The 21,431-nt window shown below is 52.8% G+C and overlaps 1 protein-coding gene and 1 long non-coding RNA gene across 2 annotated transcripts in view; both read left to right on the forward strand.

Annotated features, from left to right (window-relative positions):
* PPP1R15B (protein phosphatase 1 regulatory subunit 15B) overlaps positions 1 to 5,668 on the forward strand; it is a 7,123-nt gene extending 1,455 nt beyond the window's left edge. The window contains exons 2-3 of the mRNA XM_014955408.1: positions 107 to 2,236; positions 5,091 to 5,668. Of these exons, the coding sequence (XP_014810894.1) occupies positions 107 to 2,236; positions 5,091 to 5,294 (2,334 nt within the window). The 3' untranslated portion in view covers positions 5,295 to 5,668. The remainder of the gene's footprint in view (positions 1 to 106; positions 2,237 to 5,090) is intronic.
* A 19-nt stretch (positions 5,669 to 5,687) lies between these two features.
* On the forward strand, positions 5,688 to 8,028 carry LOC106895820. The gene is made up of 2 exons (XR_001413516.1): positions 5,688 to 6,809; positions 7,563 to 8,028. It is a non-coding gene; the product is annotated as an uncharacterized LOC106895820 (long non-coding RNA).
* The last annotated feature ends 13,403 nt before the right edge of the window (positions 8,029 to 21,431 follow it).

Raw genomic sequence — 21,431 nt, forward strand, 5'->3', positions numbered from 1 at the left:
ACCGGGCAGGGGGTGGCACTGGGGGGGCTTGAAGGTCCCTTCCCACCCAAACCATTCCGTGGCTCTGTCATTAACACTAACGGGGGCGTGCAACCGGCTGAAGCAGCCTGGCGCTGCCGCTGGCTGGCGGGCTCCGGACAGCTGTTCCTGCACGCCCTGCCCCGGTTTAACGCCGCCGGGACCCCCTTCCCCTCGCAATGCCCCGCTCCCCCCATCCCGGGCCCGCTCTCCCCCCTGTCGGTTCCTCCCTCCCGGCTGTTCCTCGCCGCCGCCAGAGGGGGCGCTGCCGCCCCGGCGCTCGCCGGCTGATGCAATCCCCACGCGGAGGGAGGGGCGGAGCCTCCCCCCGGCGGCCTCCCCTGGTGCCCAATGGGCGGCGGCGGCGCCGGGTGACGTCGAGGGGGCGGGCGGGCGCCTGCGCCGTCGGGGAGGTCCCCGCCCCTCGGGGCTCGCGCCGGCGGCGGGCGGGTCAAGGCGCCGCGCTCGCCCCCGCGCCGCCATTTTGTGCCGCAGCCCGCAACAGGATGGAGCCGATCACCCGAGGGAAGCCGCCCGCCCGACCCCGCCGACAACGACCCGCAGCCCCTCGACGGAGCGTCGCTCCGCAGACCCCGCCGCACCGCTGGGAACGCTGAAGAGTCTCCCTCAGCCCCACCGCCGCTCCCCCCTCATGGAGTCAAGCGGCCGGGAACACGGCCTGGGGCGGGCCCGGCTGGGCTTCGCCGCGGCCTGGCCTAAATTGGCCGGGTCCAGCGCGGCCCCCGCCGGCGCCTCGCCCCAGGCGAGCCCGCCCTTCTCCTGGCTGCGGCTGATGTCGCAGCTCCTTTCCCCGCTGCCCGCTTTGCTGCAGCGGCTGCTGCCCGGCCCCGCGCTGAGCAGTGCCCTCTGCCCCGCCGCCGGGCAGCCGCCCGCTAAGGGACCCCAGGCCTCGCCGCTGCCGCTGCTGCTGTCGGAGCCGGCCGCCTCGCTGGACTGGGCCGAGGAGACGCTTCCGTGGCCGGAGGAGCCCCTGGAGAAAGGGGGAGAGGTCGGCACGGAGCCACCGGCGGGGGGCTGGGCATCCGGAGCGGTGCGGAGCCTGGTGTCCTTCCCCTTACGGCGTGTGGACTGGTACGTGCTGGGCTCGGAGCAGGGCCGGGCGGGCTCCTCCGGCAAGAACCATCTGCCCCAACCCCTACGAGCCGAGGTCCCCGCCGAGGCCTGGCGAGGCTGCCCTGCCCGCGGCCGTTTGCCGGAGGTTGAGTTCCTCCGCAATAAGCGCTTGGCTTTCCTCCAGCGCTGGCATTTGGCGAGTGGTGGCCTGGCCGTGCCAGAGCCGGACCACGGCTATCACAGCCTGGAGGAGGAGCAGCAGCAGCACAAGGGCCTTCGTCAAGAAGAGGTAGAGGGACGGAGGGACCACCGGTGCGACGCCGGGGAGTTAAAGCAGCCCCAGGAGCCGAGCGAGCCGGGGAGACAAGCTGGAGGTGGCTCCTTGGAGCAGGAGGGGATCAGGGGTTCAGCTGAGAAGGAGGCGTTTGAGAGGGAAGCCTTGGCTGAAGAGGATGACGAGGACTCCGAAATAGAGCAAAACCTTCCATTTTCGGCCAGACCTGCCTGTGCAAATAAATTAATAGACTATATCATAGGGGGAGCTTCCAGTGGGGAGGAGAGTGCGGATGATGAGGAAGACTGGGATGATGATGATGATGGGTTTGACAGCGAAGGACTCCCCTCTGATTCAGACGCCGGCAGTCAGGACGGGGAAAGGCTTCATCTCTGGAATTCCTTCTACAGTTTGGATCCCTACAACCCTCAGAACTTCACAGCCACCATTCAGACCTCTTCCAGCGATCGGGGAAAGGATATATCAGATGTGGAGGAGGAAGAGGAGGAGGAGGAGGATTCCTCGTGGGCAGAGGAGTCCTCAGGCTCTCCTCACCCTAGTTCTGAAGAGGAGGAGGACGAGTGGGACTGTAGCAGCGTGGATGAGGCAGAAAGCTTGAAACTTTGGAACTCGTTCTGTACCTCAGATGATCCGTATAACCCTTTAAATTTCAAGGCAGCCTTTCAAACAGCAGAGAAAAAAGGGACATCTAGTTTAAAAGGAGCAGAGAGGCCGAGTTTGGTCGTTTCTGAGCGTAGTCACTTAACTGTCTGTTGCGTGCAGCTGGAAAAACATAACTGTGGGGTGCCTGACTTTGTGCAGCAGGGCATTCTTGCTGGGGAGAAATGTAGGAGTACCAAGCGGAAAAAGGTATCTACTTTGTTTATGTTTTTTGTTTCTTGTGGGAATGCTTAAAAAAAAAACTAACCAAAAACTAACCCAAACCAACAAACCCACGTTGCATGGCGTGGGCGGTGAGGGGTGAGGTCACTCGTGCCAGCATTCCAGCCCCAGCGGTGGCAGATCATGCCCCCATGAGCTTATGGTCTAATTATTTGGGTGAAATGACTGTGCCTCATCCTTCACACGTGACGGAAGATTTCGTAATTCAGTGACACAGAGCAGAAATTCCTTTTCTACTTTTCATTCTCTATTTGTGTTGTAACGTAGTTTTTGGTATCAGAGAAACAAATGGGAACCGTGATGTAAAATTTTCCTCTGGAAAGTACCCGTTTCTGTTATGAACAACGTTGAGAAAGTAATTTAGGACCTTTGGGTGTGCATAGGGTAATCGAGATGCAACGTATCGAAACATTTCAGGGCTTGTGACAAGCCTGTTTGAGTTTTAAACATCTTTTGAAATAGAAATCTTGTGTTGTGGGTTAACACAAGCTACACTAAGCCACTAACATTTCAGTAGAGGGTGTACCAGTACTCCCATTTAAGAGAATGTTACAATTTAGCAGTCATTTATTAAAAGGATATAAACTGGAAGTTTAATGTGCTTATGAGGAGTTAGTGCATTAAAAAACTGTTTAGTACAAATAATAGTATTTCTGTAAAGATCAACAAATTCATCTTCTTAGGAGTTTTATGCTATAGATGTACACGTGTGAGGTCTGAGTCTTGGCTGATACTGCAAATATTTGTATGAGTTGGGATATCAAGTCCCAGGGTAATGCACTAGTGTAGAAAATAGAAAAATTATGTACTGCTTGCTTTAGCATTCTTACAGCAGAAACATTTGTTTGCTCCTAGAGTCGAGAGCCTGACTTGGAGGTAATTTTGTCTGTTTTTGCTTGGGCAAGTGGCATTTGATGGTTTGCACTGGATAAACTACTGTATTTTAATCTAAATCTAAACCAGTTTCTGCAAGAGATCCTTTGTAACTGAGAGCATGTCTGAAACGCTGTGAGGAAGCCCTGGTGGGTCCTGCTCTAGTTCCTACTGCTGTGACCTAAAAATCTCGTTGCATATCAGGGATGTAGACTTCCCAGTAGTAATTTTTTTGACTAATTTATTGTTTGACTCTGTGTAATCTACTGACATGGTGAAAGAACGATGATGCAGGCGCAACATTTAGCGGGATGTTACAAAATCCAGTAATTGTGCCCAAGGGTGTCCTAGACTGATGTAAAGAGGATGTAAGGTAGGAACTCGCCCAGGGATGGATGGGCTGATGTAACAGCTCCGTGTGCTTCAGAGCAGAGACTTAATTAGCCCCGGCTGCAAAACAGCAGAGATTTCCCAGCAGTGACCGAGGTGTTCCCAGAAAATCTTCAAGTCCTTTGTCCTGCTCAAGGCTGTTTCCTCTCTGGCATCCTGCAAACAAACAGAGGCAATATTTATGTTTGTAAAGTCATAAAACCTGGGAGTGTTTAGGTTTCACTTAGGAGTTAGTAAATGCATTGACCTTACGTGAGGATGTGTGGGGTGTGATGGCCCTGCCTTTCCTAGGGAGCTCGGCAGGGATTTGGGAATGCTGCCCTGGAATGGGGTGACTTCTGGAGGTTGTTTCACACACTCTCATGTGACTCTGTATCCTCAAGTGTGATTATTCCTGTGGGTCTCATCTTTTCCATCACGTTACCTTCATGTTTTCTGGGAAGGTTGGAAGATGGCTCTACCACAAAAAGCCATTTCACTCTACACTCCTCGTAGTGTGAGCACGAGCTGGGTGTGAAACCAGGGTTCTCCCTTAATAAAACATAGGGATGGAGCAGCAAGGGTTTTGCACCCCCCAAGTTTCACCTTCAAAAGTAGCCATCCTGCAGCAAATTCACTGGAATCATCTGTAAGGACAGTGTTTGCTTTGTCTTCAAGAATTGGTCCTAGTCTGAGAGCTGGTGGGTGCTCCAGTTCTGTGCCTTCTGTGCAGCTGAGTGAAAGATTCAGGAGGAGCCTGAAATAGTCTGGTTTTCGCTTATCACTCTCTAACAGAGAAGCTTAAATCCTTAGTGTAGTGATAATCTAAATACAGTCGAGATCCTGAGCCTATAAGTTTTCTTAAAATAGCTTAATAGTACTTAATAATAGCAGAGAGTGAAAGTTTTCCTACGTATTTTTTAAAGTGCCATGACTTTGACTTCATTTTGTTGCGTGAACTTAAAAGACACTGGAATTTGATCCCAGCCCTGAGTAGATGGGTCTGTTCCAGTCCCTGGTGACGAGTGTCCCTTCCTTATATGTAGAGCAGTTGGATTTCTTTTTCTGGTGCTGGAGTCCAGGCTGACTCATGCAATTACTTATTCCACAGAACAATGATTCTTCCTTTTCTCATTATGTGAGCTTCAGTAATCAGCAACGTTGGCCAGTGCCATATTTCTTGCCCAAAGTGAGTGTCCTGGCACGTCCCACTGCTTGAGCTGTGTCTCTGTAAGGTCACAACCCCGTGCTGATGCCAGGGGGGTGTGTTATTTCACAGGGAACACTCTGTGATCCACCATCAGCCTAAAGAGTCCTCTTGGACAGCAGTTTAGAAACCCTGTAGTAATTTGAGCAATTTTGGTAAAGGGAGAAGTCAGCAAATGGTTATTTTAAAGCTGAGAGGTGACATGCACTCTGGCCTTGGTGGTGCAGAGACCTAGCGTGAACTCATTGCATATCAGAGAGGCGTTTAATAACCTCTGTTAAAAAAAATTGATCTCCTATGTCCAAATAATTACTAAGCTCCTTTTGCAGGAGTGTTTGGTTAATGTTTTACTAAATGACTTGTCTTTTCCAGGTCACTTTCCTTGAAAAAGTTACCGAGTATTACATAAGCAGCGAGGAGGATCGTAAAGGCCCTTGGGAGGAGCTTGCACGGGATGGATGCAGGTTCCAGAAACGGATCCAGGAAACAGAGGAAGCCATCGGATACTGCTTCACGAGGGAGCACAGACAGAGAGTATTCAATAGACTCCAAGAAACCTACTCACAAGAGGGTTGATCCCTTCTAGCACCTTAAAAGATTCCGGTAGTTGTGTGACCGTACGCACCGATGAGCATCTTCCAAACAAGACATGGCAGCTGCATGTGCTATTTTGAAACGGGGAGAGAAGTGAGATTTTAACAAATTATTATTTTTTTTTCCCCAGTTCGATATTCAGCCAACAGGTATACCCATGAACCCCCTTTTGGTATCCTGACAAAACCTTTTGAGTATCATCGAGGGTGAGGGTGGGGTAACTGCATTCCTTTTTAAGTAACACTTGAGAAACAGACTGCTTTAGGTTAAATCCATTCCAAAAATGCCTTGTCTGCCGTGTGTGGAGAAGTGGTGACTATTTAGTTGGATTTTTTGCACTTTGAAAAAAAAAAAAAGAATTATTATTTTTTTTTCCCCAGTTCGATATTCAGCCAACAGGTATACCCATGTGTCCCCTTTCGGTATCCTGACAAAACCTTTTGAGTATCATCGAGGGTGAGGGTGGGGTAACTGCATTCCTTTTTAAGTAACACTTGAGAAACAGACTGCTTTAGGTTAAATCCATTCCAAAAATGCCTTGTCTGCCGTGTGTGGAGAAGTGGTGACTATTTAGTTGGATTTTTTGCACTTTGAAAAAAAAAAAAAAGCAAAACCTATTTTGAAGGAGATATTTATGGGGCTCAGAACCTAGTTATTGCAGTTTTGATTTAAAGTTTCTAGAGGTTTGTGCTACTTCCTTGTGCTTCTCCATTTTCTTGTACAAAAACCTCAACATTTTGTTAGCTAATAATGTTAACTGTAAAGCAGTTTATTCCTTCAAGATCCCAGTTCTGCATGTAATCTGCTGTTTGAGTGTTTTTGTGGTGCTTTGGTGTGTTAATATTTCAGCCTGGCACGCTGGGGGGGCTCAGGGGAGCTCTGGTGCACTACGAGCCCTTTGGTTTGTCTTTATTTAAATAAATCCCTTTCCCCAGTACCGTTCCAAAGGGTGTTGGCTGCTTCTGCACCAAATCTTTTTGCTTTCAGGGCACTGAAAGGCCTCATCCTGGTCAATAATTAAACCTTCTCGGGATGTTGGAGGCTCTGGCTGATAGTTTGGATTTAGGTGGCCACGCACAGGGACCTGCACCCTAATTCTTGGTAATCTTAGAGTGACTTTGCCATAATTGATTCTGCTTTTGGAAGATGGATTGAAATGGGGGATTCTACATATTTCTTGTATCCAATATGCTTGTTTTGGTACTTTTAAGGGGAATTGCCTTTGATTTGTGGAAATCTAAGGTTACGAATTGCTGTGTTCTTTACCAAAAGCCAGTATTAATATTTCTGTGCCTGCACTTTGGTTCATCTGGTACAAAATTAACATTTCACGTTCAGGGGCTGAAAGTTGAAGGTCCTTGATGAAAGGAAAACACTCCTTATTTATGTTCCTAACTCAAAATGTTTAATTGTTGTTTTCAGTCAGAAATAAAAAAAGCAGCACCTTTGGATACGGGTTCGGAGCTGGCGGGTGTTGTGTGGCCGTTACCCAGGCAGGTACGAGGTCATGCCATGGAGGAAATACCAAACAGTAAAGAATTCCTACCTATTGGAAGTGCTACAATTAGGAAACTCATTGAACTACAGTAGAGTTGTTTTGTAAACTTCAAATCTAGCTGAAATTCAAGCAGCCTTACAGACTGGCTGCGTGGAAGCAAAGCAGCGATGATATTTTTTTTTCATTCCTATGGCATAAAATAAATTGGATTTGTTTCATTCCTATGGCATAAAATAAATTGGATTCTCCTTTCCTACAAAATTTTAGTTGTGAAATCGTAATTCTAATCATGCTCTCAAATCCTGTGAAATAACCTTTCATTTTTAGGAGTTCATTTTCCTGTATTATTTGATAAACAGCTGCTCTGCTTTTTAGTTTAGAAAAAAAAAACCGCACAGGATGATAAATGTAGAATTACAGAAAAATTGTAGACTTATGGTCCAGGTGTGACTGATGAGTAAAAATGCTGTTCATTGTTCTTGGTAAAATTACTATAGATATTTTTCTATGATTCTCCTCATTTCTTCGGTCTTGGAGAACTTGTTGGTGCTTCAGTTTGTCTGGAGAACTCACTGGGGTCCCTGGTGCTTGTGAATTAACACCTGCAAACACCCATCTGCTGTTTGCAGAAGCCTGGAAAAGGCTACAGCTGGAAACAACCAGAATTGACAAATTGGATGGAAACTAGATTAAAAACTGTTTCCAAAGCACTTCTAACAGTTGAGAAATTGCTTTTTTTTTCCCACCTGCAGTGTGTGAAGCTCTGTGTTCTAACGCTGCTGATTCCCACTGGAAGGTACCTGCTTGGGTAAGCTTTTTGGGTAAGCTTTTTCCACCTCGTGTTTTCCAAGTATCCAGTTTAAGGTGACAGAAAATGAACACTAAATTCATCACCTTCGCAGTGAGCTAAGATTGGTCGTTCCCATTTCCCCTCTAAACGTACCTTCAAATGGTCATTCCGACTGTGTACGTGTCAGTGCTTTGAGTGGGACAGTCAAAATAACACTTGTTGAACTTTAAATCAAAACTGTAATTATCAGATTTTATTTTTGTATAATTTAGAGGAAGCTAGAAAAACCTTCAACATTGGCTTTATACAGATTTTAATTGATTTGTGTCGAGTTTGTTGGGTTTTTATATCTAAAGTTATATTTCTGTACATAATAAAAACTATTCAGAACTAATCTGTAAATTGTAATAAAGAGATTTGCAAGATAATTTTGCCAAGTTGTTATTCTTTGAAGGAACTTCCAGGAGACATCAGGTAACTCTGCAGAAGTGTGATTTGTGCACGTATCTTTAGCTTTATGAGATATTTAAATTTTCTTTTTTATCACCTTTGGTGTTTTAGGGGAGTTAGAATAATTTAGAAGCAGACACTTCCCTGTGACTTCCCTTCCAAAAATGCTCCTTGCACTGATGAAGCTTTGAAACTTAATATACAGAGCGTCCAAGTGTAATTAGTTTTATTCAAATGAGGTGTTGGCTCGGTGTGTGCAGGGATGTTAATGTTTTGTTGCCCTAATTGGAGCTGAGTATGGACATAGGGTTTAGTTTGCTGCCTGCTCAGCACCACTTTAAATATGAATAGTGATGGCTTTGGAGGTATTTCAGGGTTTGGTGGTTTTTTTAAGTATTTTCAGGTTTTGCACTGAAATAAATCTGAGATGTCACGTGGTGAGTGGAAGTGACACCTGATATTTCTTCAGAGAAGAGCTAAAATGCTTCCCTGTGTTTTGCCACAGAGCATTGGCCTATAATGCAGAGAATGATTTATTTATTTCTTTGTTTTAATGAATTGGAGTAAAATTCAGGAGCTGGGAAGGTGGCACTGCCCGGTGACACTCCATCCTGCGCAGCAGCATCCAGGGTAATTATTTTTAAGGAAGGATTATGGTTTTTTGGCGTATAAAGCTGTGTCTGTCACTCCATGGTTTTTAGACCAGGGAATACCAGAATTTTGGCAGAGTTTTCCACTATCCTGGAGCCCCAATCCCTGGTGGGAGCTTCAGGAGGGGGGGGTCCAGGGGGTTGTGCCTTCAGCTGGGGGGGCCTTTTGCTGGGTGGGAGGAAGGAGGCTGGAAGGTCGGGGCAGCAGCAAGACCTGGGTTTTGTATCCCAAAGTGTTTCACAGGCCTAAACCAGCTTTTCCAGGGGTTTCCAGTGGGTGACTGGGGAGTGGAGCTGGACGTGAGGGTTTGGGCCTCAGCCAAACCCCTGCTGACGAGCTTCCTCCTCAGCGACGACACCGGTGACGCCGTCACCACGTGTGACATGGTCGTGGCCTAAGAGTCTGTGGAATGGGTTCAAGGGCCATGAGGTTGGTCGGGCCTCTTCCAGAGCAACATTTTGGGCAAAGCTTTTCGAGTTATCAATTGTTTAGTTTATGCCTTGAAGAAAAGCACTGCTTGGAGCTGAGAACATCGTGGTGGGATGGGCTGTTGGCTCCTGTCCTGGGGCACAAGCCCTGTCTCACCCCGTCCCTGCATCTCCTCTGGGCTTCTCTGAATCTCCACCGTGTGGTATTTGTGTCTGTAAGAGTGTAATGGGTAGAAAGCTGCTGGATGAGCGATGGAAAAACACTGAATTTCTTGCAATACCCTGTTTAAAGCAGCTAACAAAGCTGAACATCCTAATTCCGGACTCCAGTGGCTGGTGAAACAGGGTGGTTAATTTTTAGAGTCACATTCACCTGGTTCTGCTGGTTCTAAAATCTGCCTTAAAAAATGAACGTGGTAATTTCTCTCGATTCAGTAAAAAAAAAAAACCCAAACTTTATGATTTCTCTTGATTCAGTGAGATAGCTTAAAGAAATACTGTGCTAAAATAAAAAGCTTCTCTGTCTCCGGCGGCGCATCCAGATGCCATCTGGAATGTGGAAATCCTGCTGGGATTTCTTTCTTCTCCGGGCGCCGGGGTCTGCAGTTGGAGTTGAGGATGTATCTGTGAGAGGGGAATTGTTCTTGCTCTGGTGGCTCCGTCTTCTCCACGGGGCTCAAGAACTTGTTTGTCAGCAAAGCACGTGGGGAGTAAATAAGCTGCTATTTCTGCTACTGAACGGCGGCCACTAAAATGCCTTTTTTGCAAATGAATGGTGCTGCCGAGCTGGTTTGGTCCCACAAAAGCAAGTTTCTTCTGAAACTGGGAGGCGGGGGAAGGCGTTGATGATGCTGAATCACGTTCAGCCTGGAGAAGAGAAGGCTCCAGGGAGACCTTAGAGCCCCTTCCAGTCCCTCAAGGGGCTCCAGGAGAGATGGGGAGGGACTCTGGATCAGGGAGGGGAGCCATAGGACAAGGGGGAAGGGTTTTAAGCTGAAAAAGGAGAGATTTAGGTTAGATCTGGGGAAGAACTTGTTTGCTGTGAGGGTGGTAAGAGCCTGGCCCAGGTTGCCCAGAGAAGCTGTGGCTGCCCCATCCCTGGAGGGGTTCAAGGGCAGGTTGGAGGGGGCTTGGAGCAACCTGGGCTGGTGGGAGGTGTCCCTGCCCAGGGCAGGGGGTGGCACTGAATGGTTTTTAAGGTCCCTCCCAACTTAGCCCATTCTGTGATTCTCTAATGCACGTTGTACCCCTCCCCGACTGTCACTAGACAACAGTCTGGCCCCCCCCATAAATTCAAGCTGGCATCTCCTCCTCTCCTTTACTCCACACAAAGCCCATCCAACCACTCAAAGTCCCCACCTGGGAGCCAGGCTGGGGACACGGTGCCCATCGCACCACCCGGCTTTGCAATCAGGGGGCAGGGGAACTCTGCTCCCTCTCCCTTCCCAGCTCCAGACCAGAGACCAATAATCACAAGTGAAAGAGTTGCTAAGCAAAAAAAAAAAAAAGTGGAAGTGACACCTGATATTTCTTCAGAGAAGAGCCAAAACGCTTCCCTGTGTTTTGCCACAGAGCATTGGCCTATAATGCAGAGAATGATTTATTTATTTCTTTGTTTTAATGAATTGGAGTAAAATTCAGGAGCTGGGAAGGTGGCACTGCCCGGTGACACTCCATCCTGCGCAGCAGCATCCAGGGTAATTATTTTTAAGGAAGGATTATGGTTTTTTGGCGTATAAAGCTGTGTCTGTCACTCCATGGTTTTTAGACCAGGGAATACCAGAATTTTGGCAGAGTTTTCCACTATCCTGGAGCCCCAATCCCTGGTGGGAGCTTCAGGAGGGGGGGGTCCAGGGGGTTGTGCCTTCAGCTGGGGGGGCCTTTTGCTGGGTGGGAGGAAGGAGGCTGGAAGGTCGGGGCAGCAGCAAGACCTGGGTTTTGTATCCCAAAGTGTTTCACAGGCCTAAACCAGCTTTTCCAGGGGTTTCCAGTGGGTGACTGGGGAGTGGAGCTGGACGTGAGGGTTTGGGCCTCAGCCAAACCCCTGCTGACGAGCTTCCTCCTCAGCGACGACACCGGTGACGCCGTCACCACGTGTGACATGGTCGTGGCCTAAGAGTCTGTGGAATGGGTTCAAGGGCCATGAGGTTGGTCGGGCCTCTTCCAGAGCAACATTTTGGGCAAAGCTTTTCGAGTTATCAATTGTTTAGTTTATGCCTTGAAGAAAAGCACTGCTTGGAGCTGAGAACATCGTGGTGGGATGGGCTGTTGGCTCCTGTCCTGGGGCACAAGCCCTGTCTCACCCCGTCCCTGCATCTCCTCTGGGCTTCTCTGAATCTCCACCGTGTGGTATTTGTGTCTGTAAGAGTGTAATGGGTAGAAAGCTGCTGGATGAGCGATGGAAAAACACTGAATTTCTTGCAATACCCTGTTTAAAGCAGCTAACAAAGCTGAACATCCTAATTCCGGACTCCAGTGGCTGGTGAAACAGGGTGGTTAATTTTTAGAGTCACATTCACCTGGTTCTGCTGGTTCTAAAATCTGCCTTAAAAAATGAACGTGGTAATTTCTCTCGATTCAGTAAAAAAAAAAAACCCAAACTTTATGATTTCTCTTGATTCAGTGAGATAGCTTAAAGAAATACTGTGCTAAAATAAAAAGCTTCTCTGTCTCCGGCGGCGCATCCAGATGCCATCTGGAATGTGGAAATCCTGCTGGGATTTCTTTCTTCTCCGGGCGCCGGGGTCTGCAGTTGGAGTTGAGGATGTATCTGTGAGAGGGGAATTGTTCTTGCTCTGGTGGCTCCGTCTTCTCCACGGGGCTCAAGAACTTGTTTGTCAGCAAAGCACGTGGGGAGTAAATAAGCTGCTATTTCTGCTACTGAACGGCGGCCACTAAAATGCCTTTTTTGCAAATGAATGGTGCTGCCGAGCTGGTTTGGTCCCACAAAAGCAAGTTTCTTCTGAAACTGGGAGGCGGGGGAAGGCGTTGATGATGCTGAATCACGTTCAGCCTGGAGAAGAGAAGGCTCCAGGGAGACCTTAGAGCCCCTTCCAGTCCCTCAAGGGGCTCCAGGAGAGATGGGGAGGGACTCTGGATCAGGGAGGGGAGCCATAGGACAAGGGGGAAGGGTTTTAAGCTGAAAAAGGAGAGATTTAGGTTAGATCTGGGGAAGAACTTGTTTGCTGTGAGGGTGGTAAGAGCCTGGCCCAGGTTGCCCAGAGAAGCTGTGGCTGCCCCATCCCTGGAGGGGTTCAAGGGCAGGTTGGAGGGGGCTTGGAGCACACTGAGTCATTGGGTTGTTCAGCCTGGAGAAGAGAAGGCTCCGGGGAGACTTTAGAGCAGCCTTCCAATATCTGAAGGGAGCTACAGGAGAGCTGGGGAGGGACTCTTTGTCAGGGAGAGGAGGGGGAAGGGTTTTAAGCTGGAAAAGGAGAGATTTAGGTTAGATCTGGGGAAGAACCTCTTTATTTTGAGGGTGGTGAGAGCCTGGCCCAGGTTGCCCAGAGAAGCTGTGGCTGCCCCATCCCTGGAGGGGTTCAAGGGCAGGTTGGAGGGGGCTTGGAGCAACCTGGTCTGGTGGGAGGTGTCCCTGCCCAGGGCAGGGGGGTTGGAACTCGATGATCTTTAAGGTCCTTTCCAACCCAAACCATTCTCTGATATTCGGAGGTAATTCAGGCTGGATCTGAGGCGAAGCAGGAATTCTGGTGAAGGAAAAGCCCGGAGAAGGTTAAAAAAGGTTTGTCTCGTGGAGCTGGAGGGATGTTTTGGTGGCACCTTTCCCTGCCGGCTGTGGGGAGCCATGGTGAGGAGGCAGGAGAAGGGTTGGGAGTTCCTGGGGCGGCTGAGGGAGCGGTGGGTTGTTGCTGTTAGCCCATTCTGTGATTCTCTAATGCACGTTGTACCCCTCCCCGACTGTCACTAGACAACAGTCTGGCCCCCCCCATAAATTCAAGCTGGCATCTCCTCCTCTCCTTTACTCCACACAAAGCCCATCCAACCACTCAAAGTCCCCACCTGGGAGCCAGGCTGGGGACACGGTGCCCATCGCACCACCCGGCTTTGCAATCAGGGGGCAGGGGAACTCTGCTCCCTCTCCCTTCCCAGCTCCAGACCAGAGACCAATAATCACAAGTGAAAGAGTTGCTAAGCAAAAAAAAAAAAAGCAAGCTAATTGCATCGTATTCTTTATGTCTGGTCGTAAACTGCCTGTAATTTGATAGATGGTGCCAGGGAACGCGGCTGGCGGGAGCGGTGGTGGGTGCTGCTGCTCCGCAGACGCCCCGATTGCCAGCAGATGTTTAACAGCCCCTTTATCACCAACCTCGGGCACACATTTACCACCGGGCACAGCAACAACCCACCGCTCCCTCAGCCGCCCCAGGAACTCCCAACCCTTCTCCTGCCTCCTCACCATGGCTCCCCACAGCCGGCAGGGAAAGGTGCCACCAAAACATCCCTCCAGCTCCACCAGGAAAACCTTTTTTTAACCTTCTCCTGGCTTTCCCTTCACCAGAATTCCTGCTTTGCCTCAGATCCAGCCTAAATTACCTCCAAATAAAACCCTTCCCCATCCTCCTATGGCTCCCCTCCCTGATCCAGAGTCCCCAGCTTTTCTGGAGCCCCTTGAGGGACTGGAAGGGGCTCCAAGGTCTATCTGAGGTGCTGTTCCTCCTTGCTCCAGGAACGAGCATCAGGGCGGGTCGGGTGAATGTGGGACAAGTGCAATGTGGGACAACCCTCCCTTTCTGTGCAGAAACGCCCAGTTTTGTCACATTCCTAACACCTGACCCACCAGGGCTCAGTGCAAGAACCTTCCTTCGCCTTCCCTGGGGGGACAGGTCACCCGGGATGGGCTGGGAGCTGGGTATCAGGCAGCAGCTGGGGACAGATGTCCTCTGTTACCACAACTAAGCCACGGTGGTGCCCGTGTCACGCTGCTGCTCCCCAGGCACAGCCCTTTTCCGCGTGTTTCTCTCCTTTTGCCTTTTGTTCTCCGCGTGGTTCCACCACTGCTCGGAGGGAGGGCTCGGTGCTGTGTGGGTGCAGGAGGAGGTGGCTGCTCCCTGGGGACCGTGGGCAGCTCCTGGCACTTTGGAAATGAAATCCTTCTTGCCCAAACCGGCGTAGAATCATAGAATCTTAATGTTGGTTGGAAGAGACCTCTAAGATCATTGAGTCCAATTCTCCCTTTGCCTTTTGTTCTCCGCGTGGTTCCACCACTGCTCGGAGGGAGGGCTCGGTGCTGTGTGGGTGCAGGAGGAGGTGGCTGCTCCCTGGGGACCGTGGGCAGCTCCTGGCACTTTGGAAATGAAATCCTTCTTGCCCAAACCGGCGTAGAATCATAGAATCTTAATGTTGGTTGGAAGAGACCTCTAAGATCATTGAGTCCAACCATCAACCCAACGCACAAGGGTGACCTGGTGGCCCTGGGGTTGCCAGTGGCATCTCCAGGTGCCTGTTGTGCTGGGGCTGGTTTTTGCTGCAGCTTCTCCATCTCCTCCCTGTGCCCAATCCCAACACAAACCCATTTCCCCACTGGTGGGTTTCTCCTCTCAGGATGGTCCCGTGGGAGACAAGTGGCTTCCCCATCCCTCCGTGTCCCCGCTAATGGAAGGACACAGAGCACAGGGCAGAGGTGGCTGTGCCCAATGCTGTGGGAACCCCCCTGGGACCAGCAGTAGAAACACCAAATATGGGTGTTTTTGCAAAGAAAACCTCGGTGTGTACCCGCTTGCCCTCCCCTTCCTTCCTACCCTGGGTGGTTGTGAACGAGGAGCTTTTAAAAGGATTTTAAACCAAATGAAAACAAAAAGCCCCACTGGTATTTCCCCTTTGAATTTCCATTGGATTAAGATACAAAGAAATAGGGGGAGAAAAAAATTCTCCTGTGGAAAGCAATAAAAGCTGATTTATTTACCTGGCAGGAGAGAGCCTGGAGCTGCTTGGGATTCTTGGCTGAAAGTCCTACAAAGCCCTCCAAGAACCTCAGCGTTATTTCCCCCGGGGGCTGCACCAGCTCCTTCTCCTTCTGGTGATGAGTCGGTCCCCTGTGGCTGCCGGGAGAAACGAGGGAGACCCTGAGAATATTCGTGGTCAGGGAAACGGGGGTTACTGGAGAAGGAAGGAAATCCTTCAGGATCAGATGAGGATATCTGGCACGGACCCTGATCCCTCAAACCCTCCAGGTACCTGGGAGAGTAACCCTGCAGGAATGAGAGAGGTTTTGCCCTGGGCTGGGAGGTGAGGGCAATCCCAGTGAGCTCCTGGGACTGCAGGGTGGGCTTGGTGCCTTCTCCTTCTCTTCAGGTTTCTATTTCGTGTCTCTATCAATAAATCAGGAGGCGTTTTGAGAGCTCAGCCCTGAAAGCTGCACCATGGGGAGATCTCAGCGGAGTCTCGGGAGCGGTGCCTGGAGCTGCTCAGACCCAGCTCCCGAAACCTTTGTGCTGAGAACTAACGCCGTGTGTGAGCCGTGACTCCAGTGAGGGGCTGCTCCCCATTGAGAACCCCCCGTCTGCAGGGGGGGGGGATGCAGGGACAGGGTGGCCGGGAGGACCCGCTGTTCCCCACGGTGCCACGGTTATCCCTGCCGTGCCTCCCTCAGCGCTGAAATAGGATTAAGGCAGCTTAGGAACAGCCCTCTCACCACGTTTGACTTTATAAAACTATTTCTGCCTTGAGCCAGCACGTGCCACGAGCCATCTCTTGGCCAGGGCTGCTTATCAGGGTGCTCCCCCCCAAAAAAAACACGATGAAAACAGTTAAATGTGGCAGCTTTGTCCACAGATGCCTGTTTTAGGTGAGGAATGGCATGTCCTGGCTCCCAGGTTGAATTTCCCTGGGTTGAAGCACCACCAGCCCGAGCTGCTCATGTGCTCCCGAGGTTTGGCCAAGAATATTAATTAAGCTCCAGGATTTCATCACTGTGGTTTGGCTCCCGCCCGCGTGGATGCAGAGGTGGGGGAAGTGGAGCTGCCTCCCTCGGGGTCACACCATCACCTCCCCAATCCTGGGGTCACACTGTCACCTCCTCAATCCTGGGGTCACACTGTCACCCTGCCAATCCTGGGGTCACACTGTCACATCCTCAATCCCAGGGTCACACCATCACCTCCCCAATCCTGGGGTCACACTGTCACCCCCCCAATCCTGGGGTCACACTGTCACATCCTCAATCCTGGGGTCACACTGTCACATCCCCAGTCCCGGGGTCACACCATGACCTCCCCAATCCTGGGGTCACACCGTCACCTCCTCAATCCTGGGGTCACACTGTTACCCCCCCAATCTTGGGGTCACACCGTCACCTCCCCAATCCTGGGGTCACACCATCACCTCCCCAATCCCGGGGTCACACCATCACCTCCCCAATCTCGGGGCACATCACAGCATCAGAGCCCCGGGGAGTTCCCGTGGTGGTTGGTTAATCGGGCGGTGGTTAATCAGGCAGCGGTTAATCAGGCAGTGACTGACGTTGAGCTCAGCAGCCGGGGTCACAGATGGTAACGTGATAAAGGTGGCAACTCCCCGGCGTGACCGTAACCTAACTGGGGCGGGCTCGGGGTAACGCTATCCCTGCTCTGCCCAAACCTGGGCAAAAAGCCCAATTTTTCAGAAAGCCAAGGCATAACGTAATCCTGGCGAGCCGTGCTCTGACCCCCCCTCAATGCATAGTAATCCTGGCGAGCCGTGCTCTGACCCCCCCCCAAGGGGCTGCAGGCAGGGGGGTCTGAGCAGGACACCAGCTTGGCCCACAGTTTGCATCCAAGTGTTCCCCCATGAAATGGAGCATCCCCAGGTGAACTGATGCCCAGGGCCGTGGCATCGCTCCCTGCTCCGCCGGGGTCCCGTCGGATGCTCTCCCAAGGGACTCCCTGGCACTAACCAGGCGTGTTTTTCCCACCCAGTCCTTCAAAGAACTCTAGGAAGAGCCTTCCCGAGGCTTCGGGTGAACTGGTTTCCCCAAATCCTGCCAGGGAAGTGCTCTGATGTGGGGATTGCTCTTCAGCTCGGCGGGGCAAGCCCTTTCCTCCCTGATTTTGGGGACCGGCTCCTTCCTTTCCACCTCTCAAGCCTCTCCTGAACCAGCATCTTTCTCCTTGTGCCATGAGGAGCTTTACAAAGGCGCCGCTGGGACACGAGAGCAACCGCCTCCTTCACAGTCGCCCAGCCCAGGTGGCTCCCAGACCCCACCTTTCCCCTTAAAAGACATTTAATTGACGGCTAAGAACGAGCAGAGAGAAAATACCCATTGGGTAGCTCCGAAAAGCGCCGCAGATAATCATCAGGGTGCCCTACATACTGCCTCGGCTTGGCTGCGAGATCAGACGGGGGAGAAGAATTTGACATTGTTTAAAATGAAAAGGAGAGGGAAGTAACAACTCCATAATTACTCACCCCTGAGTTAATGGAGGGTAATTACGCCGAGTAGGCAGTGGAGGAAGCAGTGACGGGCTGGCCCCGAAGAGTCATTGGGAGAGCCGTGCTGGGAGGGTGCCCTCTGAACCCCGGCTGGCAGGCGGGGTGGCAGCCCGGCTCCGAGGGGGTTAAGTTGATGGGTTTGGTTGGGATTTTTTTTTTTTTTTACTCCTTTCCCTCCCTCCTGGGTCGGTTATTTGCAGCAACCAGAGTCTGGGTGGAAGGTCTGAGCTGAGCAAGTGTTTGCTCCTGGAGGGGGGACGGAGGGAGCGGGAGTGGTTTGGCGCTTCCCGGTGCCGTCCCTCCGTGCGGCGTGGGGCTGCTTCTGCGCCCCAAATCTGCCCCCCCCGCCGTCCCCATGGCGGATGACATCGACTGGCTGGACCTGCCGGGCAGGTGGACCTACGGCGTCTGCGGGGACGGGCGCGTCTTCTTCATCAAGTACGGTCCTGCCTGGCCAGAGCGGGGGGCTGCTGTGGGGATGGGGTTTAGGATGGGGCACAGGGGGAGCCGGGTGTGTGGCTTTGGAGGGGGGGTGTCTACAAGGGGTGGGGGGCTTAGTCTGGGCTGGGAACAAGGGGTACCCCCTGCTGCAAGCCTCTGCACCTGGCTGCTTTCCTGTCACACACGGCCAGCTCTCCTTTCCTCCCTCTTCTCTCTCCCCAGGGCTCAGCGCTGTCCCAGCCTGATGGACGCTGGTCCCCTCTTTCCTGGAAGTCCCCTCCTTTTCATTCCTTTGGCTGGAAAAGTCACTCGTGTTGCAAAGACCCTTCCCCAGCGATGGGAAGGGGCTCCCTGATCCCCCTCCCCGGGGCTCAGCACTCTCCCAGCCTGATGGATGCTGTTCCCCTCTTTCCTGGAAGTCCCCTCCTTTTCATTCCTTTGGCTGGAAAAGTCAAAAAGTTGCAAAGACCCTTCCCCAGCGATGGGAAGGGGGTCCCTGATCCCCCTCCCCTGGTGCTGACAGCCCTTCTCCTTGTCTTTCTCAGTGATGACACCAAGACCACGAGCTGGGTGCACCCCGGCACAGGATACTCCATCCAGAGCGGGCACTTCTCCTGCGCCGGTAAGGGATGGGGCTCAACGTTTGCTCTCTGCCCTCCCCGGACACTGGTCAGAATCCAGAGCTGTGGGGCGAAATCCTCCAGAAATGCCACGGACACCCCAAAAATCTGAGCAAGCAGGAGCTGCCTTGTAGCTGGGGAGGGCTGGGGGGACTTTGAATGATGCACGAGGTGATGCTGCATCTCTGGGGCCTGGGGTTTCTCCCTGGACAGATGTTCTCGGGGGGCTTTTAGGATTCCATTTCCACAGAGAGGCTCCCTGCAGTCTCTGAGACCTGTCGCTGATGGGGGGGGGCACCCAAGCTGCTTTAAAAATGCAGTTTGAGAGTATGAGACCCAAACATGGAAGGATGCAGCACCCCATGAGGGCCACAATCATCCCATGGCTCCCTGACCTTGATCTCCTGCCCTTCTCTGGTGCTGGGGGATGCGAGGAGGGGGGGTCTGCTCCATGGTTACCTCCCAGTGAAGCCCCTCACAACACCGGGCACTGCCAACTTCAGGCATCATCCCAGCCCACAGCTGGGCACTGGTGGGGAGGGCAGGGGCTGTGTGTGGGGATGATGGAAGGTGACCTCTGCTTCTGCCCTGTCCTTCCAGGGCTGCCCCGAGGCTGGGAGGTGGACACCACGGTGCACGGGGGCCTCTACTTCATCAAGTAAGTGAGAAGGGGCTGGGGGAAGAAGCTTCACCCACCCGCTCGCCCAGGGCCATTGCACCCTGAGGATGCTTCTCCCTGGGCTTGTCTCTGCCCAGAGGCAGCCGCTGCCAAAATCCATGCGAGTGCAGTGTGGGCTGTTGTAATCCAGTCCTGGTGGTGGACCAAGGGCAGGAAAGATGTGGTTTGGGAGGCTTTGGAGAAGTTTGCTAGAGGATGGGGCCAGGACCGTGCTGCTAGTGTGTGCTGAGGTTTGGGTGGGTGCCTGTGGCCCCGCGGTGGCTTGTCCCATGTGGCTCTGGCTGTGATGGGTCCCATGGTCCCAGCAGATGAATGAACCTGGAGCTCCCAATGGAAAGGGAAAAAGCAGTAGGTTGGGTTTGGTAGGCATGTGTAGGACCACGTCCCAGGTGTGTGAGCCTGGCATACTTGAGCTTTGGCAGAGGGGTAAAGCCCATTCTGGGGCCAGGCTGGAGGTGCCCATCCCTGCGTGGCCGTGGTGGCCCCTATACATGATTAGCAGGGACCAGACCCAGCTCTGGACCTTCCCCTACACCTGGATCCTGCAACTGGAGCTGCTGGGACAGGTGAATCTCACCCCATCCCTGTGCATGAAGCAGCTCCTGTGCCAAGTTACCGTTTCAGATGCAAATCTGATCTCTTCTGAGGGCTGCTCCAGGGTGGCGTGGGCAAACCAGCCAGCCCCCCGCCCTGCCTCACCCCTCGGGGACAGGTCCCCCGGAGCCCAGTGGGGACTTTCTCCAGGGCCCTGCAGCTCCCAGTCCCTGTGGGAGGGAGCTCAGTGGTGCAGAGGGTCCCTGGGGGCACAGACCCCTTGGGGCACACACTGCAGAGCTGGAGTGTAATTCGGTGAGGAATCTGGCCCCTGGTGTTGCTCCGAGAGCCCTGGTTCATCCCGGCGGGTGGTTTCCCATCCTCTCTTGCCCCCATCCCTGCCTCCAGTCCAGGAACTGGGACCCCGGCGGGGTGATACTGGTGTCTAGACACGCTGAGCTGTGGGGCCGCCCCGTCTGGCCTCGCACGGGGCTCCGGGTGCTGCTGGGTGAGGGTGTTTGGGTCGGGATCTTTGAGCCCGTCCCTATCTGGCGCACGGGGGGAGGATCCTCGCTGTGCTCAGCCGGCTGTAAACCCGGGCGAGAGCAAAGATCCCGAGGTGGGCTGGAGCAAAGCGCCGGGATTAGCTCTAATCTGTCGGGCAGAGCCAAGGTGTCCTTGACTCAGCCCCGTGCCGGAGCCGAGCAGCCACAGATGTCACCGGGAGTGGGTGACAAACCTCCCGGGCAGGTTGGAGCTGCTGCCAGCAGCACCTCTGCGACGCGACGCGATGCTCCTCTGTGTGGCAGGGACCGTCTTCCCCCCGCAGCCACCCATTGCTGCATGATATTATCCATGCTCGTGGTTCCCTCTGCCCCCTTCCATCTGGGAATGCCGCAGCTGAGCTGGGAGGGGGTCAGGGCTGGAGATGGGGGGGGCTCCAACCAGGAGCTGCTCCCCAAATCCAGCTCTGGCTGCGCTGGCTCCTGCCTTTGCGACAGCACCCACAAGGTGGCATTGAGGCTGGCGCAGCGGTGCATGCCCTGCACGTTGCTGCACACGTGTGTGCGGGGCCCAGCTGCGGGCAAGGGACCCGCTGGCTCTTTGGGATGCTGGCCACCCTCCCCATCAGTGCCAGCCCGGGGGGCCAGAGGGCAGCACCCACCCCATGGGCCAGCTGGGTGCTCCTGTGGGGAAGCAATGACTAAAAGGGCTCTTTTCCACCCCATTCCTGCCTCCAGCTCTCTGCTGGCAGAAGAAACCGCCCCCCGTCTCTGCACCTTGGGGTTGAGATGCACCAGGAGCTGATGCAGGCACCGGGCACCTCTTTCCAGCAGAAGAAAAAGCCCCCCCTGTCTCTGCACCTTGGGGTTGAGATGCAGCGGGAGCTGATGCAGGCACCGGGCACCTCTTTCTGAGGGTCCCTGATGGGCTCCTCCGCCCCAAGAGATGCAGGATGCAGGGGGGAGCACGGTCCAGGCTGTCGCCCCAATGCTGAGGTGCAAGGGGGGGGTAGGGAACAACAGCCCCCCAACCTCCCTGGGGAGCACACACAGCTGTACCCTCCCCTCCTGCTGCTTAGGGCTGCCTGGCTAGGCTGGGGG

This window comes from Calidris pugnax, unplaced genomic scaffold (genome assembly GCF_001431845.1).
Source record: "Calidris pugnax isolate Ruff unplaced genomic scaffold, ASM143184v1 scaffold215, whole genome shotgun sequence".
NCBI lineage: Eukaryota > Metazoa > Chordata > Aves > Charadriiformes > Scolopacidae > Calidris > Calidris pugnax.